This window comes from Sphaeramia orbicularis, chromosome 17 (genome assembly GCF_902148855.1).
Source record: "Sphaeramia orbicularis chromosome 17, fSphaOr1.1, whole genome shotgun sequence".
Taxonomy (NCBI): Eukaryota; Metazoa; Chordata; class Actinopteri; order Kurtiformes; family Apogonidae; genus Sphaeramia; species Sphaeramia orbicularis.
The window spans coordinates 19373790-19399451 of record NC_043973.1 but is presented as its reverse complement, the minus strand read 5'-3'; the positions used below and the strand labels follow the sequence as shown (position 1 = coordinate 19399451).

At 36.7% G+C, this 25662-nt stretch overlaps 1 protein-coding gene across 1 annotated transcript in view; it reads left to right on the top strand.

The window, feature by feature from the left end:
• Positions 1 to 25662, top strand: part of dnah9l (dynein, axonemal, heavy polypeptide 9 like) — an 86525-nt gene that overhangs the window by 12416 nt on the left and 48447 nt on the right. The window contains exons 13-40 of the mRNA XM_030161271.1: positions 482 to 673; positions 1153 to 1353; positions 2883 to 3218; positions 3315 to 3392; positions 3683 to 3738; positions 4974 to 5094; positions 5200 to 5369; positions 5665 to 5887; positions 5976 to 6092; positions 6303 to 6389; positions 6529 to 6687; positions 10495 to 10578; positions 10689 to 10847; positions 11033 to 11155; positions 12966 to 13088; positions 13882 to 14106; positions 14213 to 14431; positions 15538 to 15705; positions 16602 to 16727; positions 17293 to 17400; positions 18195 to 18326; positions 19546 to 19706; positions 22875 to 23031; positions 23103 to 23248; positions 23320 to 23436; positions 23524 to 23662; positions 24419 to 24511; positions 25400 to 25594. Coding sequence (XP_030017131.1) covers positions 482 to 673; positions 1153 to 1353; positions 2883 to 3218; positions 3315 to 3392; positions 3683 to 3738; positions 4974 to 5094; positions 5200 to 5369; positions 5665 to 5887; positions 5976 to 6092; positions 6303 to 6389; positions 6529 to 6687; positions 10495 to 10578; positions 10689 to 10847; positions 11033 to 11155; positions 12966 to 13088; positions 13882 to 14106; positions 14213 to 14431; positions 15538 to 15705; positions 16602 to 16727; positions 17293 to 17400; positions 18195 to 18326; positions 19546 to 19706; positions 22875 to 23031; positions 23103 to 23248; positions 23320 to 23436; positions 23524 to 23662; positions 24419 to 24511; positions 25400 to 25594 — 4215 coding nt within the window. The remainder of the gene's footprint in view (positions 1 to 481; positions 674 to 1152; positions 1354 to 2882; positions 3219 to 3314; positions 3393 to 3682; positions 3739 to 4973; positions 5095 to 5199; positions 5370 to 5664; positions 5888 to 5975; positions 6093 to 6302; positions 6390 to 6528; positions 6688 to 10494; positions 10579 to 10688; positions 10848 to 11032; positions 11156 to 12965; positions 13089 to 13881; positions 14107 to 14212; positions 14432 to 15537; positions 15706 to 16601; positions 16728 to 17292; positions 17401 to 18194; positions 18327 to 19545; positions 19707 to 22874; positions 23032 to 23102; positions 23249 to 23319; positions 23437 to 23523; positions 23663 to 24418; positions 24512 to 25399; positions 25595 to 25662) is intronic.

Below are 25662 nucleotides of genomic sequence, written 5' to 3'. Positions count from 1 at the left end.
TAAGACATCTCCAAGAGAAATTGAGAAGCAGACACCAAAAAGGTGCATTATATACATTATATAGCCTAAATGTCATCTAAAATTAATGATGAAATTAATTATCAAAAACAAATAAATTTTAGCAAAGAAATGTCTCCGTTTTAAAATGTCTTCTTCTTCTCCATGTTTAGTCTGGACTATGGGCTTGACCATCGAATTGAATCTAATCTAATCCAATCTAATCTAGTCTAATCTAATCTAATCTAATCTAATCTAATCTAATCTAATCTAATCTAGCCTAATCTAATCTAATCTAATCTAATCTAATCTAATCTAATCTAATCTAATCTAATCTAATCTAATCTTCCTATTTCCCTGAAACATATCACTAATGTACTCTGAGCCTAAACTATACAGTGATTTGCAGAATAGTAGCTGCACTAAAACAAACATAGAGACAAAAACCATCGTATTGAGTCTAAGGGTGCATTGTGTCCTGCAGTACACACAGACGCTGACCTTTGTGACGCAGTGGTACAACCAGCTCCACAGCACCATTCTCGCTGTCGAACTGGGACTGGTGAAAGATGAGATGGATGGAGCAAGACGACAGCTACAGCCGGCCCTGAAGGAGCTGACCTGGGTTCAGGACGACCTATGGGACTACATCCAGAGCACACGAGACCTTGTCAAAGTACTTCCTTCCTTTAGATACCAGTAATAGAAAGTGTTATGTAATTTTTTTTTTCTTTACCTTAAACCCGCCACCACCACCCCTCTTCGGAGGGCATCTTTATTTTTAATTATAGCTTGTGTTCAAACAAGAAGAAAAAAAAAAAGATAATGTGTGCGCTGATATAATGTTAATGGCTAACTTATCATTGGATTTGTGTAATGTTAACTTAGCTTTTAATGTTATTTGTCACTGTATTTTAATGAAATGACATACGGTGACTAGACCTATATGTTGCTAAATATAAATAAAGATTCAATGCGTTTAAAAAAAAGTGTTATATAATTGTTTCCTGCATGTGTAGAGTAAAACCTGGCATCCTCCTCATGCTATTCAGCCAATTCTTCTCAATTATGTAAAACAAAAAAGCAGCAGGCAGCTGTTGACCAAAGGGAATGTAATTAGTGGTTGTAATAATTGTTCTCTCTTGCCTTTACCAGAGCATTTCTAGTCGAGTCCAGAAGAGTAAAGCCAATGTGGACGCCATCCAGGCCCTTATGGGGAAATTCAGCCACCGAGCCTTCATCACTAGAAAGAGCCGCAATTCTACTCTCCTCATCTTCTCTGATATAGAGGAGAGTGTATCCAAACAGCACACTCTCATCAGCGGCACCGGAGAGCAGATACACAAACTGCTGCAGGTATTTTTACACACCTCATGTGTGATCATGTGAGGGGTTTACTACCATTATAAAGCTTAGGCACTGCACCTAAATCAAATTAATACAAAATCAATAGCTAAATGACTTTCCTAGATATAATTTATGCAAGTAGTTCCCAGTGGACCTCTTTAGTAAGTTTTGTTTTTAAGCTTTTTGAATATTGTTTAACTTATCTGCTTTTCCGATATTTTGTGACAGAGGTGTGGTCATAGTAATGATCCAGATTTATGTGTTTTCTTGTAGGAGAGCCCACAACCCCCCCCCCCCAACTTTTTTGTCTAACTTTTATTTTTAATAAACTCAGGGAAAATACTTTAACCCCAACAGCAACTACACCCACTGATAAAGCTAGGAAAAGAAAAGAAAAATCTACTGATTCATTTGCTGTGATTTAGAAACATTCTATAACTATGAACAACTATTATTAGAAACAACTATTGAAGTTAACCATACAAGTCCACTGCTAACTGATGGGGAATTTACTGTGAGCAGTTGTATAAAGACACTGAACACAAAGTACTTATTACACAAGAAATGCTTCTTGGAAGGAGCTCATAAAAACAGATTGCTCAATACAGGAGACTGAATAATCTAGTTCTGAATGCACTTCTTGATTTACAGAGTTTATATAGTTGTATTTTTGTGCTCAAACTTAAGGACAACATAGCAAATGCCACACGTATACACCTTCCTAAAGAAGACAGAAGCAGATGGTTTACACAAAATATGTCTATGAACAGTGGGCTGTGGATGTCTTGTCTGTAGATTGAGTTGGAGGATAGAATATAACACAAAGTGTTGTATTCAGTTGTGAGGTTAGACTGCAGCACATCTAACCTCACAACTGCCTAGTCCTGAGTCTAAGATAAGAAAGGTTGTTCCTGTTCACCACAAGCTCTATATCAGCCACATTTATTTATTTATTTTTTTTACATTTTTACATTTTTGTCCATCTTCAACTACTGTGGTAAAAAATCACACAATCAGTAATTAACTGAGCAAATCTGATTGACTTCATCTATAGATATAATTAGCAAAATCATGAATGTATGGTCTTTATAGTGGCACAGTCTGATAAGCCAAATGTTGGTCATGGAGTTGGAGCATGAAGACATGGCATGTTTTCTTTTTTTCATGCTTTGCTTATTGGTTATTTGTGGTTTTAAGTTAGTCTTTATGGCCAAAACATGACAAACACTACAAACAGTATAGGATTTTGCAAATCTAAAGGCTGAATGTTTAAAACATCTTTTATGAGGAATTGTTTGTTTGTCACCAAACGACTTGTGTAAAGTTAGTAAAATTGAGTACATAAGTAAAATTCAGTAAAAAAAAAAAAAAAAAAAGCAACAACAACACTAAATTAACTGATAATGCGAATAAAACAATAACTAAAGACGAAAGAAAAATGTGTACTGTGGTAAATATAATGATCATGATATGAAATACTATCACTGCCTTAATTACATGTCAGTTCACATTCTGTCTTTGACTCCATGCATTTTCAGGAGAACCAGTCTCTTCTTGGAGTGACAGACCTGGAGAGCAGTGAATGGCAGGCCTACACAGACTACGTGGACCGGATGATCCTGTCAGGCTTCTCCAGCGCTGTACGCTGCTCTCTGCAGTACCTCATGGACAACACAGATGCAGCCCTGCGTATTTCACCACTGTTTGAGCTCCAGCTGATCCTCAACAACTATGAGATGACCTTTGAACCTTCTCTTGATTTCGGGCAAAGTGGCAACTTTTATGACATCATAGACAAAATGGTGGCCAACATCACCAACATGGCCTCCTTCATTCCGAGAGCAGCCAAGCATAAACAGCTGGAGACCTATCAGGTGCTGAAAAGAAACACTTCAATGCTCAATGAAACATTTATATACACTCATACTTTTCTGACTATGGCCTTTTAATATGTTGTTCTTTATGTGTAGTCTGACATAAATGAAATGGAGGATTTGTCAGCAATGTGCCACACAATCCGCTCAAGGGCACGTGCAACGATCGCCAAGGTAAGAGCATTGGTTTCTGTGCAGAAATGGAGCCTTGTTGATGTTGTTTACAGGAATACCCTCAGCAGACTTCAGAATCAGAATCAGAAAAAACTTTATTTATCCCTGAGGGGCAATTAGCAGGGCAAAGAGCAGCACATTAAAAGAGCAAGAGATGAAAGACAAATATGCACAAAAGGGGTGGACAAAAGCAGCAGATAGTGTCCAATGGCAGACCTGCTGACAGTAACAGTATTAGTTGCTGTGGAAGTAATAAGGCAGAAATGTCCATATAATTTATTCCCTTTCAGGTCAGAGAATACCAGGGATCATTTGCCAGTTACCAGTACCTCTGGACAGATGACAGGTAAGGGTATTTTTCAGTTTTGTTTAGTATTGTCTTACAAAACCACAAGCTGTGTAAATTCATCTGTATTTTTTACATGTTATCACTTGTCTTGATTACTTACAAATAGACTGTTCGATTTGACTGTTCCTCATTGTTGGATGAAGTATGGTTGTATTTCAGTCATCATTCTGTTTTGGACCAATCTCTCTAGACCTTGAGAATGATTTACATCCTTTCCTCTCCATCTCCACTGTTGTGTTCCGTTTTCTATCTGTATTCCTTTGTGGGTTCCACTGCAGAACTTATCGAGTGACAGACTAATGCAGTGTTTTTCAACCTTGGGGTCGAGACCCCACGTGGGGTCGCCTGGAATTCAAATGGGGTCGCCTGAAATTTCTAGTAATTGATTAAAAATAAAACAAAAAAACATAAAACGTACTAAAAAAAAATATATGGTGAGTTGAGAGAGACATTCACAATACATAAAAGACATGAAGCTGAAACTGAAGCACTGTGGTACTGTTTGTCTGTCAAATGTTCATTGTGGTCGGTTTCAGAAGCTGCACCTCTTTCATAATTCATAGTTTGAGTTATTGTTTGTTCAGTATTAATTGTCAGCCTTGTAAATCCATCCTGGACTAACTATACATATCCTGACCAAGGAAAATAAAATTCTCACTTTGTGCAGTAATCTACACTTGGTTTTTCTGCCTCCGTCCTTAATAATACACATTATATAGACTAAATGTCATCTAAAATGAACGTTTATTTGCAACATAGTATAGCAAACTATTACACGATCAAAAACAAATTAATTTTAGCAAAAAAAAAATACAAATAAAAAAATGTCTCTGCTTTGAGTATCTGGGGTCGCCAGAAATTTGTGATGTTAAAATGGGGTCATGAGCCAAAAAAGGTTGGAAACCACTGGTCTAATGCTTTAGTTTTCACAGTATGTGCCCAGTTAATCTCCATTTTATTTTTCTTGTTTCCTGCTCAATCAGAGGCTGTCTGGGCTTTTCCCTCAGCTCTTCACTCCTTCTCCTCTAATGTTTAGGATGCCTGAGGCTTGGTGCTTATTTAGGAGGGTCTTTGAAGTTTTCCAGGTCTCAGCTTTGTGATGAATTATGATCTTCATCTTGAAGTTGAACAAGGGTTGTTTTGTCTTGAACATGAAATGTGCTCTCCCAAATGTCGAATTCATGCCAAATATAGTTCTTGCCTTATCTGTTATGTTTTCCTGACTTTTACAGGTCTGAATTTATGAGACAGTTCTTGCTTTATGGACATGTATTAAGTACAGAAGAAGCTGAGTTGTATGCTGACTATGAACTGAAAAAAAACCCACCCACCCTGGACAACTTTAAGGAACAGGTACAGTATGCATGACTGTAACGATATCTTATCATGCTATTTACGTTTATCTTATTATATGTAATGCTGTTGTTCTGTTCATGAGTCTATCATTCTTAATTTCAGATTAACCTGTTTGAATCTCTGTATACACGAGTCAGTAAGATGGAAGACAAGAGGGTGTTTTATGGCTGGCTACAGTTGGATATTAAACCTTTTAAGCACACGCTGATGAATGTCATTAAGAAGTGGAGCTGGATGTTCAAAGAGCACCTGCTGAACCACGTGAACCAGAGGTAAGACGCGTAAATTCACAATCACAGGCATTTTAGTCACAATGCTGAACCATGAAAAGGACAGCAGAAATGTCAGTAACTCTGAAAATGGCATCAACTGAACTACAAATAAACTCACTTTGAGAATTATTGTACAAATGCAGTCTTAAATGATTAAAATGTAATGGAACTTGACATTAAAGTGTGTCAAAAATATCTAGCTAAACCATTTTTAGGCTCAAAATGCTAAATGTAAAATACCCAAAGCATTCTGTACAATACTGTTCTCTGAAACATTATCTTCTCTCACCCTCAGTGTGAGGGAATTATGGTCCTTTGTCCAGGACACAGCCCAGGGTCTGTCTAAGAAGGTATCAGATGGCGACTATGCAGGCCTTGTGGACATCATGGGGCACCTCATGGCCATACGAGACAGACAGATCAGCAACGAACAGCACTTTAAACCCCTCAAGTCAACTGCTGAGCTCCTTAAAACCTACGGACAGCAACTGCCAGAGAGCGTCTACACACAGCTCGAAGTGTGTAAGACTGCAAATAAAACATATCACGGACGATGAGAATGAGTTTCATTTATTTATTTATTTATTTTTCATTTTTGAAACACAGGAGCTGCCAGAGAAGTGGAAGAGTCTGAAGAAAATTGCATTTACGGTCAAGCATGAAGTGGCGCCACTGCAATCCAATGAAGTTTCAGTTATACGCAGGAAGTGTGTCCGGTTTGAGGTGAGTGTGTGAGCCGTGTAGGATGTCACTGTGGCAATCCCCAACAATGAGCTCAATATCTGACATATAAACCCTCTCATTTTCTTTCCTGCATTATGTATGACCGTCTCCTCACCTCCCAGCGTGGGCACAATTCATATAACTGTGCTCCTACTGCATAGAAACTGCACCTTCTGTAAATCGTGACTCTGCAATAATTTTATATTTCAGGTAAAGCAGCATGAGTTCAGGGAGCAGTTTCGCACTGAATCCATCTTTAAGATTAACTTGGAGGAGCCGTATAAACGAATTGATTCGGTGAGCACAAGCGAACTGCAGTTATAAATATCTTCAAAATTAAAAGCTTCATGGGGAGAGTAGTACCGAATTACCCAACAGAGTTTTAAAATTTTCTTTAAATAAAATGAAATGTATTAAAAATGTCCCTTATCTCCAGTGTCATCTATCAGTGGCTGTGATGGAAGCAGAGATGAAGAAGCTGCAGGACACAGCCACTCTGTTTGAAGTCAGCTTTCCAGACTATAAGCAGCTGCGCCAGTGTCGCTCTGACATCATACTGGTCAAAGCTGTTTGGGACATGGTTATTTTTGTTAAGGTACAAATTAATCAGCGTTATATACACATACTGCATATTCACTGATCAGAACATTATGACCACTGAAGGGCAAAGTGGTAATAACTCTGATTATCTCATTACAATGGGACCTCTGAGTGGATGGTATATGTTAGGCAGCTGAAACAGGCAAGAGAATGGATCTGAGCAACTTTGGCAAGGAAGAAATTATGATGGTTGAATCACTGGGTCAGAGCATCACCAGATCTTTTTTGTTCATTACCAGTGTAAAGTGATTAGAACCTTCCAAAAGTATCTAAAGAACAACAACCAATCGAACTTCAAGGAGAGCAGAACATTGTCATCATCTGTCTAATATTGTGTAGTGTTGTGTAAAATTTACTGCCGCAGGTGAAAGACATCTTTGGTCCATTTGACGCTCTTCCACACTGTACTCTGGCATGTTGAATTTATGTCTGTGTACTCCCTAATCCGGGGGTGTCAAATTAATTTTAGTTCAGGGGCCACATTCAGCTATATTAGATCTGAAGTGGGCCAAACCAGTAAAATAATAACATAATAATATATAAATAATGTCAACTCCAAACTTTTCTCTATGTTTTAGAGCGAAAAAAGTAAATTTACATTATGAAAAGGTTTACATCTGCAAACTATCCTTTTCAAAAGATGTGAATTACATGAACAAACTGAAAAATAAGTGTAATTTTAACAATATTCTGCCTCCGTTTATCATTTACACATGTACATTATAACTTACAGATCACAGTGGATCTACAAACACACAAAACATTTAGTAAAAGGCAGAATATTGTTAAGATTGTACTTACTTCTCTTAAGACATTTCAGGTTGTTCATATTTGTTCAGGTTATTCACAGTTTTGCAAAATTATACTTTGTTTTAGTGTAAATACATGAAAATATTTACATTTACAAAGAGAAAAATTTGGAGTTGTCATTTATGTTATTATGGTACAGTCTACTCTCGTTAAACCGCCCGCCGTTATACCGCCATTTCCGCCTATCGCCATCCGCCAGCCCAGTTCCATGCACAAACAACACTTATACCATTGATTTCCCGACCGTTATACCGCCAGCGTGATTGCCATCGAGTACACATAAATTTTAACAATGCACTGAAACAAACGCGCCAGACGCTGATCGCGACAAGCTACGAGTAGGTCTACGGAACGGCCACCATTCATTTATCGCAGAACACTCAGTAGGTCAGGATGTCGGGAAGAGGACGTGGGATTAAGCCAAAGCCTCAAGATGATGGGGTGTCATTTCCCGACACGGTATAATAATGCTTAAAATGTTTCCCCATTTTAAATGATCCCTTACAACATAACAGAATCAAGATTTATTTAGAAACGCAATTAGAACGGGTTAACGGAGGCAGCATAGACATCATATAGTAAAGACATGCACATTATGGACGCAACCCGTTGTAACGCCATTTTCGCTATACCGCCAATTTGGCCGTGAACGGAAGTTGGCGGTATAACGAGAGTAGACTGTAGTATTTTACTGGTCCTGCCCTCTTGAGATTGAATCGTTCTGAATGTGGAACCTGAACTAAAAGGATTGTTAATATCTTAGTGTAATTTTTGCATTTCACAAATTCATCCCAAGGGCTGGACTGGACCCTTTGGTGGGCCGGATTTGGCCCCCGGGCCGCATGTTTGACACCTGTGCCCTAATCTATGTAGCGGAGCTTCGTCAAGTAAATGCACACAGAGTCAAGTCAAAGTCGGAGATCGAGCAAAATTTGAGCCGCGTCAAGTGTTTATTCATACACAAAATAAACACTGAGTTGATATCTGCAGAAACAACTGACTTTTTCGTTCTGGGAGACCATTTTTATTTGTCCAAAAATAGGTCGGGTTTTAGCGATAGACCTTCCCTTTTTACCATATTTAGAACATTATTCTAGTCACATCTTTTTGGCTTTGTCCATGATAGGGTAAATTTTTACTGGTATATATGCAGCTATTTCCCAGTAGTAATGTATCATATATAAATATGTAACTTTTTCCCAGAATATGTAAATTATTTCCCAGAATGTCCAAAATTTCTATCACGTGTACTTTTTGTCCACCAAGTTTTGAAAACTTTCCATGGGCGAACGCATCTTTTTGTAGCGGTTCTTCCAGGAAAAAAAGTCAGCTACTCTGGTACAATCTTCACATTACACTAAGATTAACTTCTGGCATGCAAATGAATACAGGTTAAATACTTTTGAATACAAATTGAATACTTTTGATTAAAATACTGGTTTCTGATACAACAGTAGTTCCACCTTTATCCACAAAAACAGCTTTGACCCAAGGCCTAGACTCAGCAGACCTCTGGAGATGTGCTCTGGTATCTGGACCAAGACATAATCAGCAGATCTCTGAAGTCCTGGAAGAAGAGGTGGACCTACATGGATCACATTAATTTATCTAACACCTCCCACAGATGATCAAATGTCCTGAGATTGGGATGTCCTTAGTCTGTTTTTTGGTTGGCACTAACCACTGCAGACCAGGAAGAAAAAACAAGACCTGTAGTTGTGGAGATGCTCTGGCCCAGTCATCACTGTTACAGTACAGACCTAGTCAAAGTCTTTCAGTTCCTTAAAGTCCTCATTTTGCTCCTTCTAACACATCAGCTTCTTGGACTCACTGTTCACTTTATACCCATACAGTCGTGGAAAAATTATTAGACCATCAAAAGTCATCAGAAACAATGGTTATGCAATCAAGCACTAACTCCTGTGTGTATCATGTGACTAAAACAGACAGAAAAGAAAACATGGAATGCCTAAAAGCAATGTTTTTGTCAGTACAGTGCCATAGATATTGATGTAAGAACTTAAGCGATTTTGGTTATTATCAAGAAAACCATGGAAAATGGCTAAATATCAGCTCTTAAATTAAACTCTTATGAGCTGTTTTGTTGTTATCATTATATTTGTCCAAGCAAATGTACCTTTAGTTGTACCAGGCATTAAAATGAACAAGAAATTGAAGAAAACAAGGGTGGTCTAATGATTTTTTCTGCAACTGTATATCCAACCCAGTGAAATTCACCAATGCAATGAAATAATCAATATTATTTTGACTCCTGTCAGTTTTCATAATGTTATTGATTTTATTTACACCTACCTAACTATTAACCCTTTATAGGCCACACATAGAAATACTCTGAAATTCAAAATGTCAACCGTAGTGTGTTATTGGAGGGCATAACAAGACTTTATTACTTTTGTGAAATTTTTCAAAATGTTTTATTGTTATTTAGAAGATCAAGGTCAATGACGTTACCATATTTGGTTCCTTACCTGTAAGTGGCAAAAAAAAAAAAAAAAAAAATCCAAGAGGCATATATAAAAATAAATGAAAAACACATGCAAGGTGAAAGGAACTTCTATTTTAGAACATGAGACCAACATAAGTGCTGATCCAGACACCTGTCCACATCCACGTGATCCTTTGAACATCATTCCTTACATTAGTACCATTACTTTATGGTACCTCACAAAGCAGGTACACTCACTGTTTATGCAGAGGTGGACTTTACAGACCCTTCAGACCACATTAGACCTTAGACTGTTGCTTCACTGTCTTCACTGTAGCTGTTGATGTTACTGTCTTGTAATGTGTGTGGAATTTACCAAAAATATTCACTTGTCTGATCAAGGGTTAATGCAAGGCAGCAGGATCTGCATGTTAAACTGTTACCATATGTATAGTCATTTAGTCATGGTTGATACTGTGCAGTGTCATCTGTAGTTACTATTTATAACATATTACAAATTAAATGCACTCCTGTTTTTCTTACCAGACGAGTATAGAAGATTGGACCAAGACTCCATGGAAAGAGATCAACGTTGAACAAATGGACATGGAACTCAGACGATTTGCCAAAGTGTGATATGTTTCTGTTGTGAAACATTATGACCTTGAATATGAGCTCAGGTTAAAACAAGACTCTTCTGTTTTTGTCTTAACATCTGAATGTTCTGTGGTTTGTTGCAGGAGATGAAGATGTTGGATAAGGAGGTGCGGGTGTGGAATGTGTACATGGGGTTGGAGTCGACAGTGAAGAACATGCTGACTTCTTTAAGAGCTGTCAATGAGCTGCAGAACTCTGCCATCAGGGAGAGACACTGGGAACAGCTGATGAACACCACTGGGGTATGGATCTCCTGGCTGAGTCTCATACTGTTTAAATCCATAGTGTTAAAGCCATAATACCTTAAAAAAAACCATACCTTTGCTGCCTCAAAGTCTTCATCTAGGCCTTTGTGGCCAACACAGATCAGTGAACCCAGTTATCCTGAAATCCGATCACACTCACATGGGTTCACTCTGGCCCTCAGGTGAGGTTTGTGATGGGGAAGGGCACCACCCTTGGGGACCTATTGGAACTACAGCTTCACCGTGTGGAGGATGAGGTTAAAAATATAGTGGACAAGGCTGTAAAAGAAATGGCTATAGAGAAGGTAAGAATCACTGACACAGACAATGACCCGTACAGATGTGATAATCCATGTACCCAAGAACTGTAGATTAATATAAGTATAAGTATGTCAAATATAGACTTAACCTTCAGTTCCATCTGATACTACTCCTACTTCCATCATATTTATCAACATCTTTTGCCACTCATTAACAACTCATTTGTTTTTGTATTTAATAGCAATTATGTAATTTCTGAAATACTATACCACTAATCTACCTGTCAGCATCGGAACTGATCTAATTGATGAGCACTGATAGACTACTACATTAAAATGCTCTTACAAGTACTTGTTAGTAATAAAAACAGAATAATGCATGACTTATATTTTCACATTACATATATAGGTGCTTCTATGAAACTGGGTTTATTTTGGTATCTGGCACTTTGCCAGCTTTTTTAGACCCAATAATAAAAGAGAAATTTAGACATATTTCCCCCCAGGATGTACCTAATGATGACTTCAGATAAATGCAAAAAAAAAAAAAAAAGTTCTTGCTCTGAGCCATCTTAACCCTTTCATGCATGAATTATGAGAACCTTAGTCAAGATTTTTTTCTTGAGTGCTTTGTTCCTCCTTAGGCATAAAAAAAATAAGGTGATCGAGTTGTTTTTTTTTTTCTATAGAGTCAAAAAAATATCCATGCATTTAATTTTTGAAGTAAAGAAACGTGTTTAAAACCCAATATCAGAAAGTGATATGAAAACAATGAAATAAAAACATTTTTAATACTGCTAATCTGATGTCTTCTCACATTTTAACATATTCTAATGATAGTAATTACTCACTTCTTGGAGATAATATGCAAAAAAAATCATTTTTGTCTAACAAATAAGAATTGACTTACACTAAAACATGTCACTGCAGATCAGGTTTATCGAGAACAGCAAAGTTACGGTAATGGTATGAATGTCAGGGTATGAGATGGTGCAAAAGTGTCCACTGTGTTGGCTGATATGAAACTAAAACAACAAAATCCATTAATATACAAGAGAACAGCTGTAGAATAACTGTCCACTGTAGTGACTTATGCATGAAAGGGTTAAAATTAATGAATGTTTAATAAAATATTGGGGCCAAAAATAGGGCCAAAATTGGAACATGAAAAGCTACCTAGGTGTCAGTGCATTTGATGTGGAAAACATGGCTTGAAATGGTCTTATATACCACTATAAATAAAGACACTGTGTTAAATTTGTTGATCCTAGTGGTTTTGCTAATCCAGATACATGGGTTTTTCATGAATCTCAGGCTCATTCTAGGTTTCATGTGTAACCCATTGTGTCCACTGGCGTTACATGTGGAACCTGCCCATTTAAACACATATAAATCATGACTGATTTTGCAACAACGGTTATTTTTGTGAAACACTCTGCCTTGCATAATTAGTTCAATTCCCAAAATGTACCTGTGACAGAATAAAAAGATATTTGAAAAAAACAGTAGCGCATAATTGTCATGTCTTTTTTACTTTGTTACATACAGATTTTTGTATAAAAATATTATAAAAATTTGTTTTAGCTGAAAAATAGTTTCTCTTTTATCTCAGTGAATATTTATTTTTAAAATAGACCCAAAGTTCTTCCAAACTTGCTTCATAACATTAGTCTATATCTGGTTTGAATTTTTAGCCCCTCTGACCTGTTTTTAGGGACCAGTTTCATAGAAGCACCCATATCTGTATTGGTATATTTCTACCTTGACTTACGTATCTGAATGCATCTTCTACTCATGATGTGCTTAAGAAACATGAAATGTTCAATATCACATTTTGAAAAATGTTTTTGTTTAGGTTTTGGCAGAGATAACCCAGACGTGGAGCATCATGTCATTGACTTATGAGACTCATACCAGCACAGGAATCCCTCTGCTCAAAGCCGATGAGAACCTCATAGAGACACTAGAAGACAATCAGGTGAGCATGTGTATCTGTACTCGTTCTAATACTGTAATCAGTACTCATCTGGAAACACTGTACTGTCATTTTTCATCTAGTTTGTATGTGAAGTGGCAGGCTGATGGTTAGATCAACACTTCAATCTCCATAGTTCAGTGCTTTTTAATTCATGAACAGTACATTTGATTTTGATTACAGTAATTTATATCAGTGTATACATTTAAAAAGTGTTCAAACAGAACCTCATAACACTTTTGCAATATTTTACCATAGTTTTTTTCTCTTACTTTCTAAACAGTAGATGATTTTTGTACAATAATTGACAAATATAAAATATAATATATACTGATTTAATAGATCTTTAGTTTTGTTTGGTTGATTTTTGTTTTTACTTCCAATATCAATCAATTTTCATTTTCCAGATGAATTTTTGATCAAGCATAACCACCTAGAAATTTTATTTCATACACTTTTATGTAACTTCTAAGTTTAGTTTAATTAATTCATTAATTAAGTAGTTTGCATACTCTCCCAGAGTCTGGTGGATTTCCTTTGGATCAAAAACGTGTGTGATATGTGATTAATTCTTCAACAAAAGTAAACTTAATTTTTAATTTTCTTCATTTCTACACCACTGATCTCTTATTGTAACAGTTTATTTAATGTTTTCCAAATCTATGAACCATGCTGTACTTGCATTTTCAGACACAAAATGAAAGTCAGACCCAAAGTAAATGAAAAACGTAATAACGTAATATTAATCAAACATATAATTTTATGCTTCTAAACCCTCACTTTTATTTCCCTTCAGGTGCAGCTACAGAACATCCTCATGAGTAAGTATGTTGAGTATTTTCAGGCAGAAGTGAGCGGATGGCAGAAGAAGCTGATGGTGGCTGACCTGGTCATCTCCTCATGGATGTCTGTCCAGAGGACGTGGGCTCACCTCAACAGCATCTTCACCAACAGTCAGGACATTCGCTGCCAGCTGGCTAACGATGCAGAACGCTTCCAGGGAATACACACTGACTTTCAGGTAACATGTCTATTCACCGGTGCACCTCGCTCTTTCCTCTACACTGAACCATTTGGTATCTTTGCTGTTTTTTCCATGATTTTAAGTCCAGTCTTTCCCGACACAGAGCTTGATGACTGAGATAGTGAAGAACAGTAATGTGGTGGAGGTGACCAACCAGACAGGCTTCTTAGAAAACCTGGAGACGTTACAGCAGAGACTCTCTGTGTGTGAGAAGGCCCTTGCCGAGTATCTGGAGACTAAAAGACTCACATTCCCCAGATTTTACTTTGTCTCTGCCTCTGATCTGCTGGAGATTGTGTCAAAGGGAACTCAGCCCAAAGAGGTAACATTTATTTTATTAACATCTTTTCCCATACAGTAAGTGGGTGTATTATAGCCCAAGTAGTGATTTTACCCCCTATAATCTTTTCCAATGAGCGTCTAAATTATCAGTGTCTCTCACAAAAATTATATATTTATATATTTACCCTTTGTTTTTCTTCTCTCTCTCTCTCATTCAACTGTTATGAAAGCTCATATCCCTAGATGCAAAAACTGGAAATAATATATAAAGTACTGCTACAACAGTTCTATGATGATGATGTTTCAGTACTAATAATTTAATCTAATCAATAAATGAATGAATGAATGTTTTATTTCAGACAAAAAAAAAAACACAGTTCATCCACCGACAAAAGCAAATGCCCAAACCAATTATTAACATCAGACAACCAAAACAAAAAAGAAGAATTCATACCATCATATAAAAGAAATACAATTTAGTGTTATTTACACATCTTAAAGTGAGTGGGAAGAAGTTAAACAGTTGTTTAACAGATATATAACACTCTAGCAGCAAAACTATTGGTTGAATTCATACCAAATTGGGTTTATAGATGGCCAATGACCCAGAATAGATGTGGTTACCTTTTGGGAAAAGTAGGTCAAAGTTAAAATTTTTCATGAATTTTTTAAATCTATAATGGGAGAAATTTCAAATGTCTATAAAACATCAATGTTGTCTCAATTTAGTTAAAAATTGGCACATATATAGAGGCAATTGATATGCTGACATCACCACACACATAGACATGATGACATCAGCTGGATCGATGTCAAAATAAGCTGTAATACATGCGAGGGGCGGGGATTGTTGTGTGTGGCACCACTTGTTCTGGTATATTTTTATTTATTATATATTTATTATTATTATTATTATTATTATTATTATTATTATTATTATTATTATTATTATTATTATTATATATTTATTTATAACAGATTCTGTACAAGCTGATATTCTTCACATTGCAGTAACCAGTCAAGTTAGATAAATTCGGCAAACTGTGGTTTTGTGTTACAGAGTTTAAAAGTCAAGTCAACTCATGTTATGACTGTTCATAAACAATAAAACCTTTACAACCATATATATGTACATGTGTTTTTTAGGTGACCAGACACTTGCTGAAACTGTTTGACAACATAGCAGATCTTCGCTTTAAGGACTCAGACAGAGGAGGAGGTGCAGAGGAGGAGGGAGCAGCGGTTGCTATTGGGATGTACAGCCGAGAAGGAGAATACGTTCCATTCTCGGAGCCTTGTGTGTGTGAAGGACAGGTACTGGAAAACAATGTTTGATATCAAAATCAGGAAGTTGTAATGACTTATTATATTCTAACTTTTTTGGGGGTAGATGGATTTGGATAAATGAGATAAAGTTATGGTCATTAGTGGAGACATGGGCTAGCAACCGCTAAAGATCAGGCGTAAATGTCAAATGCTTTGTTTTGGTATTGTGGGAATGTCAGAGTAGATGCTCATTAAAAAGAAAAACATGTTTAATTGGAACATTTTGCTTGACTATACCAGGGCCAATGAAATGAAATTTCATTTTATTTGAAGGTTTTGTCATTCTTTTTCTAGAAGAGGTTACGCTGTGATATTTAGAAGATTAAGAGTAAAATGTTTCCCAAGGATATAGCAATTTCTCATGAATAATTGAAAGAATAGGCATAGAATGCTATGTGCACACTTGTATTCAGGAATATTATTACGAGAGACATAGAAACCGACAGCTTTAATACTACAAAGAAGAACAAACTTTGTTGTTTTTACATCCTGTCTGCAATAAAACGCTCTCCATTTGTGTTGTTGGTGTCTGTTTAGGAGCACTTTTTTATTTTCTAAGTTTTGAGAGATGAGAGTATTTTGTTTGGGTTCTGAGCCATGGGAGAACAGTGATTTTGTGATGAAATGTGCAGCTTTGAAGACAGCAGTCATCTTTGCAACATCTTGTAAACCATTGAGAGTTAGGCACCTCGAGGGCAGCAATCACTCAATCAGTCAAATACTGTGTATTTTCAGTGCCCTTCCTGTCATATCAGCACATCATTCAATATTCTGCCACTATCCTGCTTTGTTTTGCGCATACAGATCTGACAGCTTTTGCTGACAGCGTGTATCTGGGAATTCTACTTAACATGAGTTATACTTGTAAAACCCTGTTTCCTCAGGCAGAGTGTTGGCTGAGTGCCTTGGAGAACACCATGCGCTGTACAGTCCAGAAGGAGATTCAGGAGGCTGTGGCTGCCTACGAAGACAAACCGCGAGACCAGTGGCTGTTTGACTACCCTGCACAGGTCTGTTCATGTGTAGCTGTAGAACGTAACAATGTGCATTAAAAAAATCACATGCAGTTATTTTGGTAGATACTGCAATTGTGATTTAAGTCACACTATTAGTGGGCATTGGTCCTTGTTGTTCATTTTTACTGAAGAAAATGATAATGGTGGTGTGACTATTGCTTAGGTCTGTACATGCTGGCATGTTCCCTTATACACTGTTGCCCATAAAGTTGGAATATTTTCACCTCATTAAATGATTATAATAATGTGATTTATTCCTGATAGATAGAGTATATGTTTTCTTTGTACCTGGTCAAAGGTGATTATCGATATGTATAAATAAGAATAAAAAGAGGAATATGTCTGAAAACGAAATTGTTCCAACTTTATGTGGAGAATATGGTTTGTAGGCTCAGACATCTCTGTGGCATCCCCACCCGTACATGGTGGTAGTTGTAAAAAAAAAATCCAGCTCCTGCTACATCCTGGGATTTGTTAAAATTTCCATTAATTGTTGAGCTACACAACTTTTATCAAACTAACTTTATAAAGATGGAAATATTGCCTGTATGTGTTGCAGGTGGGGTTGACTGGCAGTCAGGTGTGGTGGGCCACAGACGTGGGCATTGCATTTGAGCGGGTGGAGGAAGGCTTTGAAACCGCCCTGAAAGACTACAACAAAAAACAGGTAGTTCAACACACCAAGTGGGAGTTATAGGTACAGTTGTAGATATACAGTATAGTGTTATTTAACCCATAAAGACCCAGTGGTACTTTTGTGGCAGTTCCCAAATGATTTTTTTCTCTATATTTAACATTTGTTAAGTAATTTATCTTAATTTATTGTAATATTATTTTGAGTATTTTCTGTGTAAATCATGTATTTTTCTATACTTATTTATTATTATATCACAACAGAGGAATTTGTAACAAAAGGGACTTTTTCAGCAAAGATATCAATAACTGAATGTAAAAATAAGTGTCTGTCATTGTCATTGATCAATAATATTATCCTCTTTATTTTGAGGGTGTCATTATAAATCAGGTATTTTCCTACTGTATATTTCATTCACTGATCATGTAGATGCTCATAAAAGCTCAGATTAAAGTTGAGTGTTATTATATCTGAAACAGAGAAAACTGAAGAAAAAGTGGATTTTTTTCAGCAAATATATCAATAACTAAATATAAACCAAGTGTCTCCATCCATCATTGATCCAACTCCATGGGTTTACTGGTGAATCAATGTTGTAGAGGATAACAGTGTTTCCACGGTAACTACAGAGCCTCTGAACGTCCAAATAGGTCATATCTGATGACCATGAAAAGATGACAAACTGCATTTTACACCAGTTATTTACATGTATTGATAGGATTAGCGAATCAACAGGTATTAAACAGTTTGTATCAGTAGATAGTTTTGGTCACTGGTGGGTGTTTGGGTCTTTATGGGTTAATAATGAGTCCTGAATGTTTTTCCAGATCACACAGCTGAACTCGCTGATCCACATGCTGCTTGGTGACTTAACCCGTGGAGACAGACAGAAGATTATGACTGTTTGTACCATCGATGTCCATGCTCGAGATGTAGTTGCCAGTCTCATAGCTCAAAAAGTAAGACCTTTACTCCACTTCATTTAACCTAAGTTGAAGGATTCAGCACCTTTTCGCCGCTCATGCTGAATGAAAGACATTACATCTTGTATGAATCTAGAGAAAGTCTTTTGATTTGGCTTTTTTTTTTTTAGAGAACTACAGTAACCAGAGTCACCATTATGTCTTACTTTCTTTCCTTTTTTATATTCTCTGTACTGATATGCGTAATTTAATTGTATTTATCTGTAATTTAGAGCATGCCTTTTGTGGGGCGGCCATTGCTCAGATGGTAAAGTGGATCGTCCAGTAACCAAATGGCTGGAGGTTCGAATCTTGCTCTGTCCAGTCATGTGCCGTTATGTCCTTGGGCAAGACACTTCACTCAACTTGCCTCCAGTGTCACTCACACTGGTGTATGAATGCATATGAATGTTTGGTGGTGGTCGGAGGGGTTGTTTGGTGTGAATTGGCAGCCAGGCTTCGGTCAGTCTGCCCCAGGGCAGCTGTGGCTACAAACGTAGTTTACCACCACCATCAGCGTGTGAGTGTGAGAGCAAATGAATAATGGATCGATACTGTAAAGCACTTTGGGTGCCTTGAAAAGCGCTATAGAAATCTAATCCATTATTATTTGGATATTGGATGTGGATATTTTCATAGATGAAAGTTCTGTAACGTGAGGAATTCCTCTCTTTGTACAGTTAATATTTTAGAATAGAATAGAATAGAATAGAATAGAATAGAATAGAATAGAATAGAATAGAATAGAATATCTTTATTGTCACTGTCACAGGCACAATGAAAATTTGTTTAGCAGCTAAAACAATTAGTGCAAAAAGGACTGTATAAAAATAGGATACAAAATCCTGAAAAATGTAAACAATGTACGAAAGCAATGAGATAAAATATTAAATATACATATACTACCAAAGTACAACAGCTGTTGAAATATAGAAAAAGCTAACTGTATACTATAGATGAGAAATATGTACAACATATAAGGATATATACAGGTAATATAGGATATATACAGGGTAAGGTTAAGAAAAACAAGGTGCATGTGTTGTGATAATTGCACTGAGGTAGGGTCAGTATTACACTGTCCATTAGACTGGGGCTGGTGGTTGTTCATTTAGTGGTCTGTGCATAATTAATGAAGAGACCACTGACTCTGCTTAAATGGCAGGGAGAGAGAGACGTTACACAACCAAATAACCCTCCCATTGACGTCTGACAGGTGACAACGGGCCAGGCGTTTGCATGGCTGTCGCAGCTCCGCCATCGATGGGATGATGAAACCAGACATTGTTACGTTAACATCTGTGACGCTCAGTTCCAGTTCAGTTATGAGTATCTGGGCAACACCAACAGGCTCGTCATCACCCCACTCACTGACAGGTACGCTTCCACAGTAATACTGCACACAAGTGTGTACAATATGATTTTAGATACTTAGAGCTGCTGTGTGGGAAGATTTAACAAAGGTAATTGATTATATCAGCCCTCTACAGCTACAATTAAGGTTCCAAAAAGCACTTAACACGATCAGCTGATCTGTGGTAGAAATCAGGTAGTTCAATAGAAATAAGTACATGACAAGAGTTCTTTATATCCACTACTTTATACCCAGTAATTAAATATACAGTACTATGTTATAGTTTTAGGCTAAGTAGGCTTAAGAGTATCGTATTATACTGCACGTACACATTTATCAGTCACTGTAACAAGATATGACAGAAATACCGAACATAATTAAAAACAAGAATTTCTGAAAAAAAAAAAAAAAAACAGATAGAGGTCCCTTGTATTTTTCTTATAGTATTTTATTTATCTTCCTTTGTACATAACATGTCTTGAAATCTTCTGCACAGATATTATGAGATTTACTGAACTAATCTAGTTTTTTACACCAGGTTTCATTCAACATATGTTTAATATTTCTGGTTGTTTGGACTATTTTTTTTTCTATCGTAACACTAAATACTGATTGTTTGCTGTAGAGGACATGTAGTTTATGTTTTTTTGAGTTTTTAATATTCACCTCTATTTTTTATTTTGATAAAGAATCTGACAGATAGATATTTGCACATTATAACTATGTAAAAATACCACAGCTAAGGGTGGACTAGACTTGCACAGTACTGTACATGACAAATACTGGGTCTTGTCACACATAACAGTCCTGTTTGGGCTTCATTGAAATCTTGAAAACACACTAAACTTTACATGACATAGGTATGTCCTGCTGTCAAGACCCATGTGAGTTGCGTTTCCATGTTTGACATTGAGTGGCAGGTAGATGAATATAATCTAATGTCAACTGATGAAAAATCAATGAACAGATTGATTTTTTTTCCAGGTGACTGTGCTCTCATGTTTTCTCATAATTTACTTATCTCTCATCTCACTTCAATGTTATTACCTTGACAAATTTCAGTTTTGGACCTTTTTTTTTTTTTATTCAAAAACTCTTTCTCCTCCTCTTACCATGTGCTACAGCTACAGCAGCCATCCCAGTTTCTTTTTTCCCCCTGTTTTTCCCCTTTTTATCTTTTTTTTCATCACTAATTCACTTTAATGAAGGTACTGGCATGCATCAGTTCCTATCACTATTTAAGAGAGATAATGAACTGCAAAAATAGATGTGAAAAACTTTTGCAATTCATCTGGTGCTGACTACTCTGGTCAACAATGGTTTGAATAGTGGAAAAAGTGCCTGATTTTGCACAAATGAGGTAGAATGTCTCAAGAATTTTCAGTTATGCACAAGTCAGTATACAGCTCTGGAAAAAATTTTAAAAAATTAAGAGATCACTGCAATTTCCTCTGAAATCAGCAGGTCTGCATGTATGGCAGCCATTCCATTCCTGTGTCTGTTGAATTCCAACACAAACACACCTTATTCTACTCACTAAACACCAATGAGCCCCCCCCCCCCCTTTGTTTATCTACAGCCTGCCATAATTTAACATAATTTAACCTAAAAGTTTCACCCTGGAAACAAACTAAGCTTAATTGACAATGAGATCAAACTAGACTAAGCATCAGCAGTAGCTTGGGTTGATGGAGGCCAGTAATTAATGTATGTCTCTCAATTAGATATATTAACCCAGGGGTGTCCAACCCTGGTCCTCAAGATCGACTATCCTGCATGTTTTAGATGTTTCCCTCTTCCAGCACACCTGACGGTCATTATCAGGCTTCTGCAGAGCTTGATGATAGGCTTATCATTTGAATCAGGTGTGCTGGAAGAGGGACGCATCAAAAACATGCAGGATAGTAGCTCTCGAGGACCAGGGTTGGACACTCCTGTATTAACCCTTTCATGCATAGTGGTCACGACGGTGGACAGTTATTCTCCAGCTGTTCTCTAGTATATTCATGGGTTTGTTGTTTCAGTTCCATTTCAGCCAGCTTAGTGGACTCCAAAACACTGCAATTCATACAATTACTGTAACGTTGCTGCTCTTGATGAACCTGTTCTGCAGTAACATGTTTTAGTGTAAATTAATTGCTAATTGTTATTAGACTGTAATTAACAGTTTTCTGAAACAAAAAGTTATGTTTGGTTTTTGTTTTTTTTTTTTTTTTTTGCATATCCTCCTGAGACCCAGTAATGCATTTCATCCTCTATAGGGGACAAAAGTTTGACAGTTTAACTTAAAAAATACTGTCCATTACAAAGGAAATTCCCTATAAAAAAAATCAATCAATAAATAAAAATAATTTTTAAAATGTATCTGAAAAAACTGTTACATTATGCAGTTTCGAATCAAGACAAATTTTTAATGTAAAAAAGCTAAAATTGGCAATTTTCTTGGTCTCAAGAGGATATTATCTCCATGAAATGAGTAATAACTAGTATTTGAGCATGATAAAATGTGAGAAAACATCAGATTAGCGGCATTAAAAATGTTTTTGTTTCATAGTTTTCACACAGTATATCACTTTCTGATGATGAACTTTAAATACATGTTTCTTTGCTTCAAAAATTAAACGCATGGTGTCCAGCTGAGTGGATATTTTTGTAACTCCACGAAAAATAGGTTCATAAAAAAAATTTCAATTGCATTGTTTTTTTCATGTCTAAAGAGGAATAAAAACACTCAAGAAAAAATATTGATGAAGGTTCTCGTAATTCATGCATGAAAGGGTTAAGTTTGGGGGGAAATAATATGTATCTTAAAACTTAAAAATCACTCCCAACTAGATTTGTTTAACTTTACAGTTAGTTTGATGTTTTTTCCCACATTACTTAATGAATTACTTTGACCTCAGTGAGGATTGATTCAAATCTATTTAGGTATATATTACTTTGACTTAGTCCTCAGTTTAAGAATAACTCTGTTTTTTGGGGGCAGGATGATACTGTCTGATTAATCAGTTTCATGATTTCTCAAATAATAACTTACTATATCCTTATTATATGGGTTTTGAAAAAAACCCAGTATTGTTCAGACTAAATGTATTATCTTTGTCGGCTTCCACCGTATCAGTACAGTTTATCCAATATTTGTTGACAAGTGTACAGATTCTTATCTACATCTGAACCCTTCTTCCTGTTAGGTGTTACATAACCCTGACCCAGTCCCTCCATCTGACTATGAGCGGTGCCCCATCGGGTCCAGCTGGCACCGGTAAAACAGAGACGACTAAAGACCTCGGTCGCTCCCTGGGCATCATGGTTTATGTGTTTAATTGCTCAGAACAGATGGACTACAAGGTAAACCACATACACCACTGCACCGCTTTATTATTTACAGCAGTTTTTGCATGTTTTCATGTTTTCTCCAGTCCATAGGTAACATTTATAAAGGTTTGGCTCAGACCGGAGTGTGGGGATGCTTTGATGAGTTCAACAGGATCTCAGTTGAAGTTCTGTCTGTGGTAGCCGTACAGGTCAAGACTATTCAGGATGCTGTCCGCAATAAAAAACAGAGGTAGATGGGAAAAGTGTGGACTGCCCTCGGCCTTGTGTTAGCTGTATAATGACTGCTGCTCTGTGTTTTAGGTTTCATTTCCTGGGAGAGGAGATCGAGCTGAAGCCCACAGTGGGAATCTTCATCACTCTGAACCCAGGTTACGCTGGCCGGGCTGAGCTCCCAGAAAACCTCAAGGCTCTATTCAGGTCTGACAGCGTCAAGCAAGAGGGGGTTTTTAGGGAAAGAATTGACTTGTGCCGACCCTGAATAATTAATGCATGGTTTATGTTCAGGCCCTGTGCCATGGTGATCCCAGACTTTGAGCTGATCTGTGAGATCATGTTGGTCGCTGAAGGATTCATAGATGCTCGTCTGCTGGCACGTAAATTCATCAGCCTCTACACCCTTTGTAAGGAGCTGTTGTCCAAACAGGTACATAGTCCAATTTGTGTTTGGAGCTGAACTGATATTTACAGAATAAAATAAGATAGGATAGGATGAGATGAGATGAGATGAGATGAGAAGAGAAGAGAAGAGAAGAGAAGAGAAGAGAAGAGAAGAGAAGAGAAGAGAAGAGAAGAGAAGAGAAGAGAAGAGAAGAGAAGAGAAGAGAAGAGAAGAGAAGAGAAGAGAAGAGAAAAGAAAAGAAAAGAGGAGTTTCATTGAGACCATGTTAGGGGAGCATTAGGTTAAAATACTATATTCTAGCAAATCTAATTCAGTTTAAAGTTTTGAAAGTTTGCGTACATTTTAAAAAATATGCCAATTTATGTGATTTTCACTGTCGTTTTTCCTCGTTTTATTGCTTTAAGAGTAACACAAGTGGTAATATGATGTGTTAGTTCCCTACTAACAAAATGATCACTTATCTAATTTTGGATTTGACATTTCTAAACACATTACATCACTACCCAAAGTGCTGTGCATTTCAATTAATGCAAATGAAACAATGAAACGAAATTAAAAGTAAGTTAAGGTGTAAAAAAAAAAAAAAAAAAAAAACTGTCAGAGAATACACGGTCTCAATCACAAAACATATTAATTTTGCAATTTTTTATGTCACTTTACTCATGGTGTTGTTCTTTGCACTTACACTTTAAAACAGAACCACTAGCCTAATGTTAATGATCATTCACTGTATTGTAATCAGTTATATAATATGAATGTAACTTGTCTTAAATGTGTCAGGATCATTATGACTGGGGTTTGAGGGCCATTAAATCGGTGCTGGTTGTGGCTGGATCCCTGAAAAGAGAGGACAGGAGTAAACCTGAAGAACAGGTACAGACTGAAGTAAATGATGATGATGAAAAACTGATTTATACTGAAATGGCATAGAGGGGGCTTGTTTTGTTATTATATAATAATATAATATATAATAAAATTTATCAAGAGCCTCCTACAGTGAAGCAGTATGGTGTAACTTACTCAAACTTTTTTAATTCAACATAGAAAAATGATTGCAGCATTTATTGCAATACAGTATTGTAAAGAAGAGTCTAATCTTGCCGTTGTACATGTATTTCTATATTGTAATGGTTGTAATATTTCATCCCCTATCTAATTTTCCAAGGTGCAGTTGCATTAACCCATAAAGACCCAAACATCCACCGTTGACCAAAACCATCAACTGATGTAACTGTTTAATACCTGTTGATCCACTGATCCTATCAACACATAGATAATTTGGTGTAACATGGAGTTTGTCATCTTTTCATGGTCATCAGATATGACCCATTTGGATGTTCAGAGGCTCTGTTGTTACCATGGAAACACCGTCATATTCTACAACACTGATTCACCAATGAAACCCATGGACTTGGATCAATGACAGTGGATGGACACACTTAACTTTATGTTCAGTTATTGATATATTTCTGAAAGAAGTCACTTTTTCTCCAGTTTTCTCTATTTTGATATAATAACCTTTGAATGTACTCTGAGATTTAATGAACATCTACATGATCAGTGAATTAAATATAGGAAAATACATGATTTACACTGAAAAAAACTCAAAATAAAGAGGATAATATTTCAATAAATGATAGTGATAAATCACTTAAGAATGGTTCAATATAGAGAAAAATGCACTTGGGAAGTGCCACAAATGTACCACTGGGTGTTTATGGGTTAAAATCTTAAACATTGTTGTTGTTTTTTTTAACCCAGGTGTTGATGCGAGCGCTGAGGGACTTCAACCATCCAAAGATAGTAACCAGCGACGTGCCGATATTCCTCGGACTGATCAGTGATCTGTTCCCTCAGTTAGATGTACCCAGGAAGAAGGATCCACTGCTGGAAAACGCAGTTCGCCAGTCAGTCAGTGAGCTACGCCTCCAGCCTGAGGAAAACTTCATACTGAAGGTGCCTCTATTTAGCCTTAGAATGGCATGTGGAATTATAAAGCTCCTCTGACATACTGCAGAGCAAAC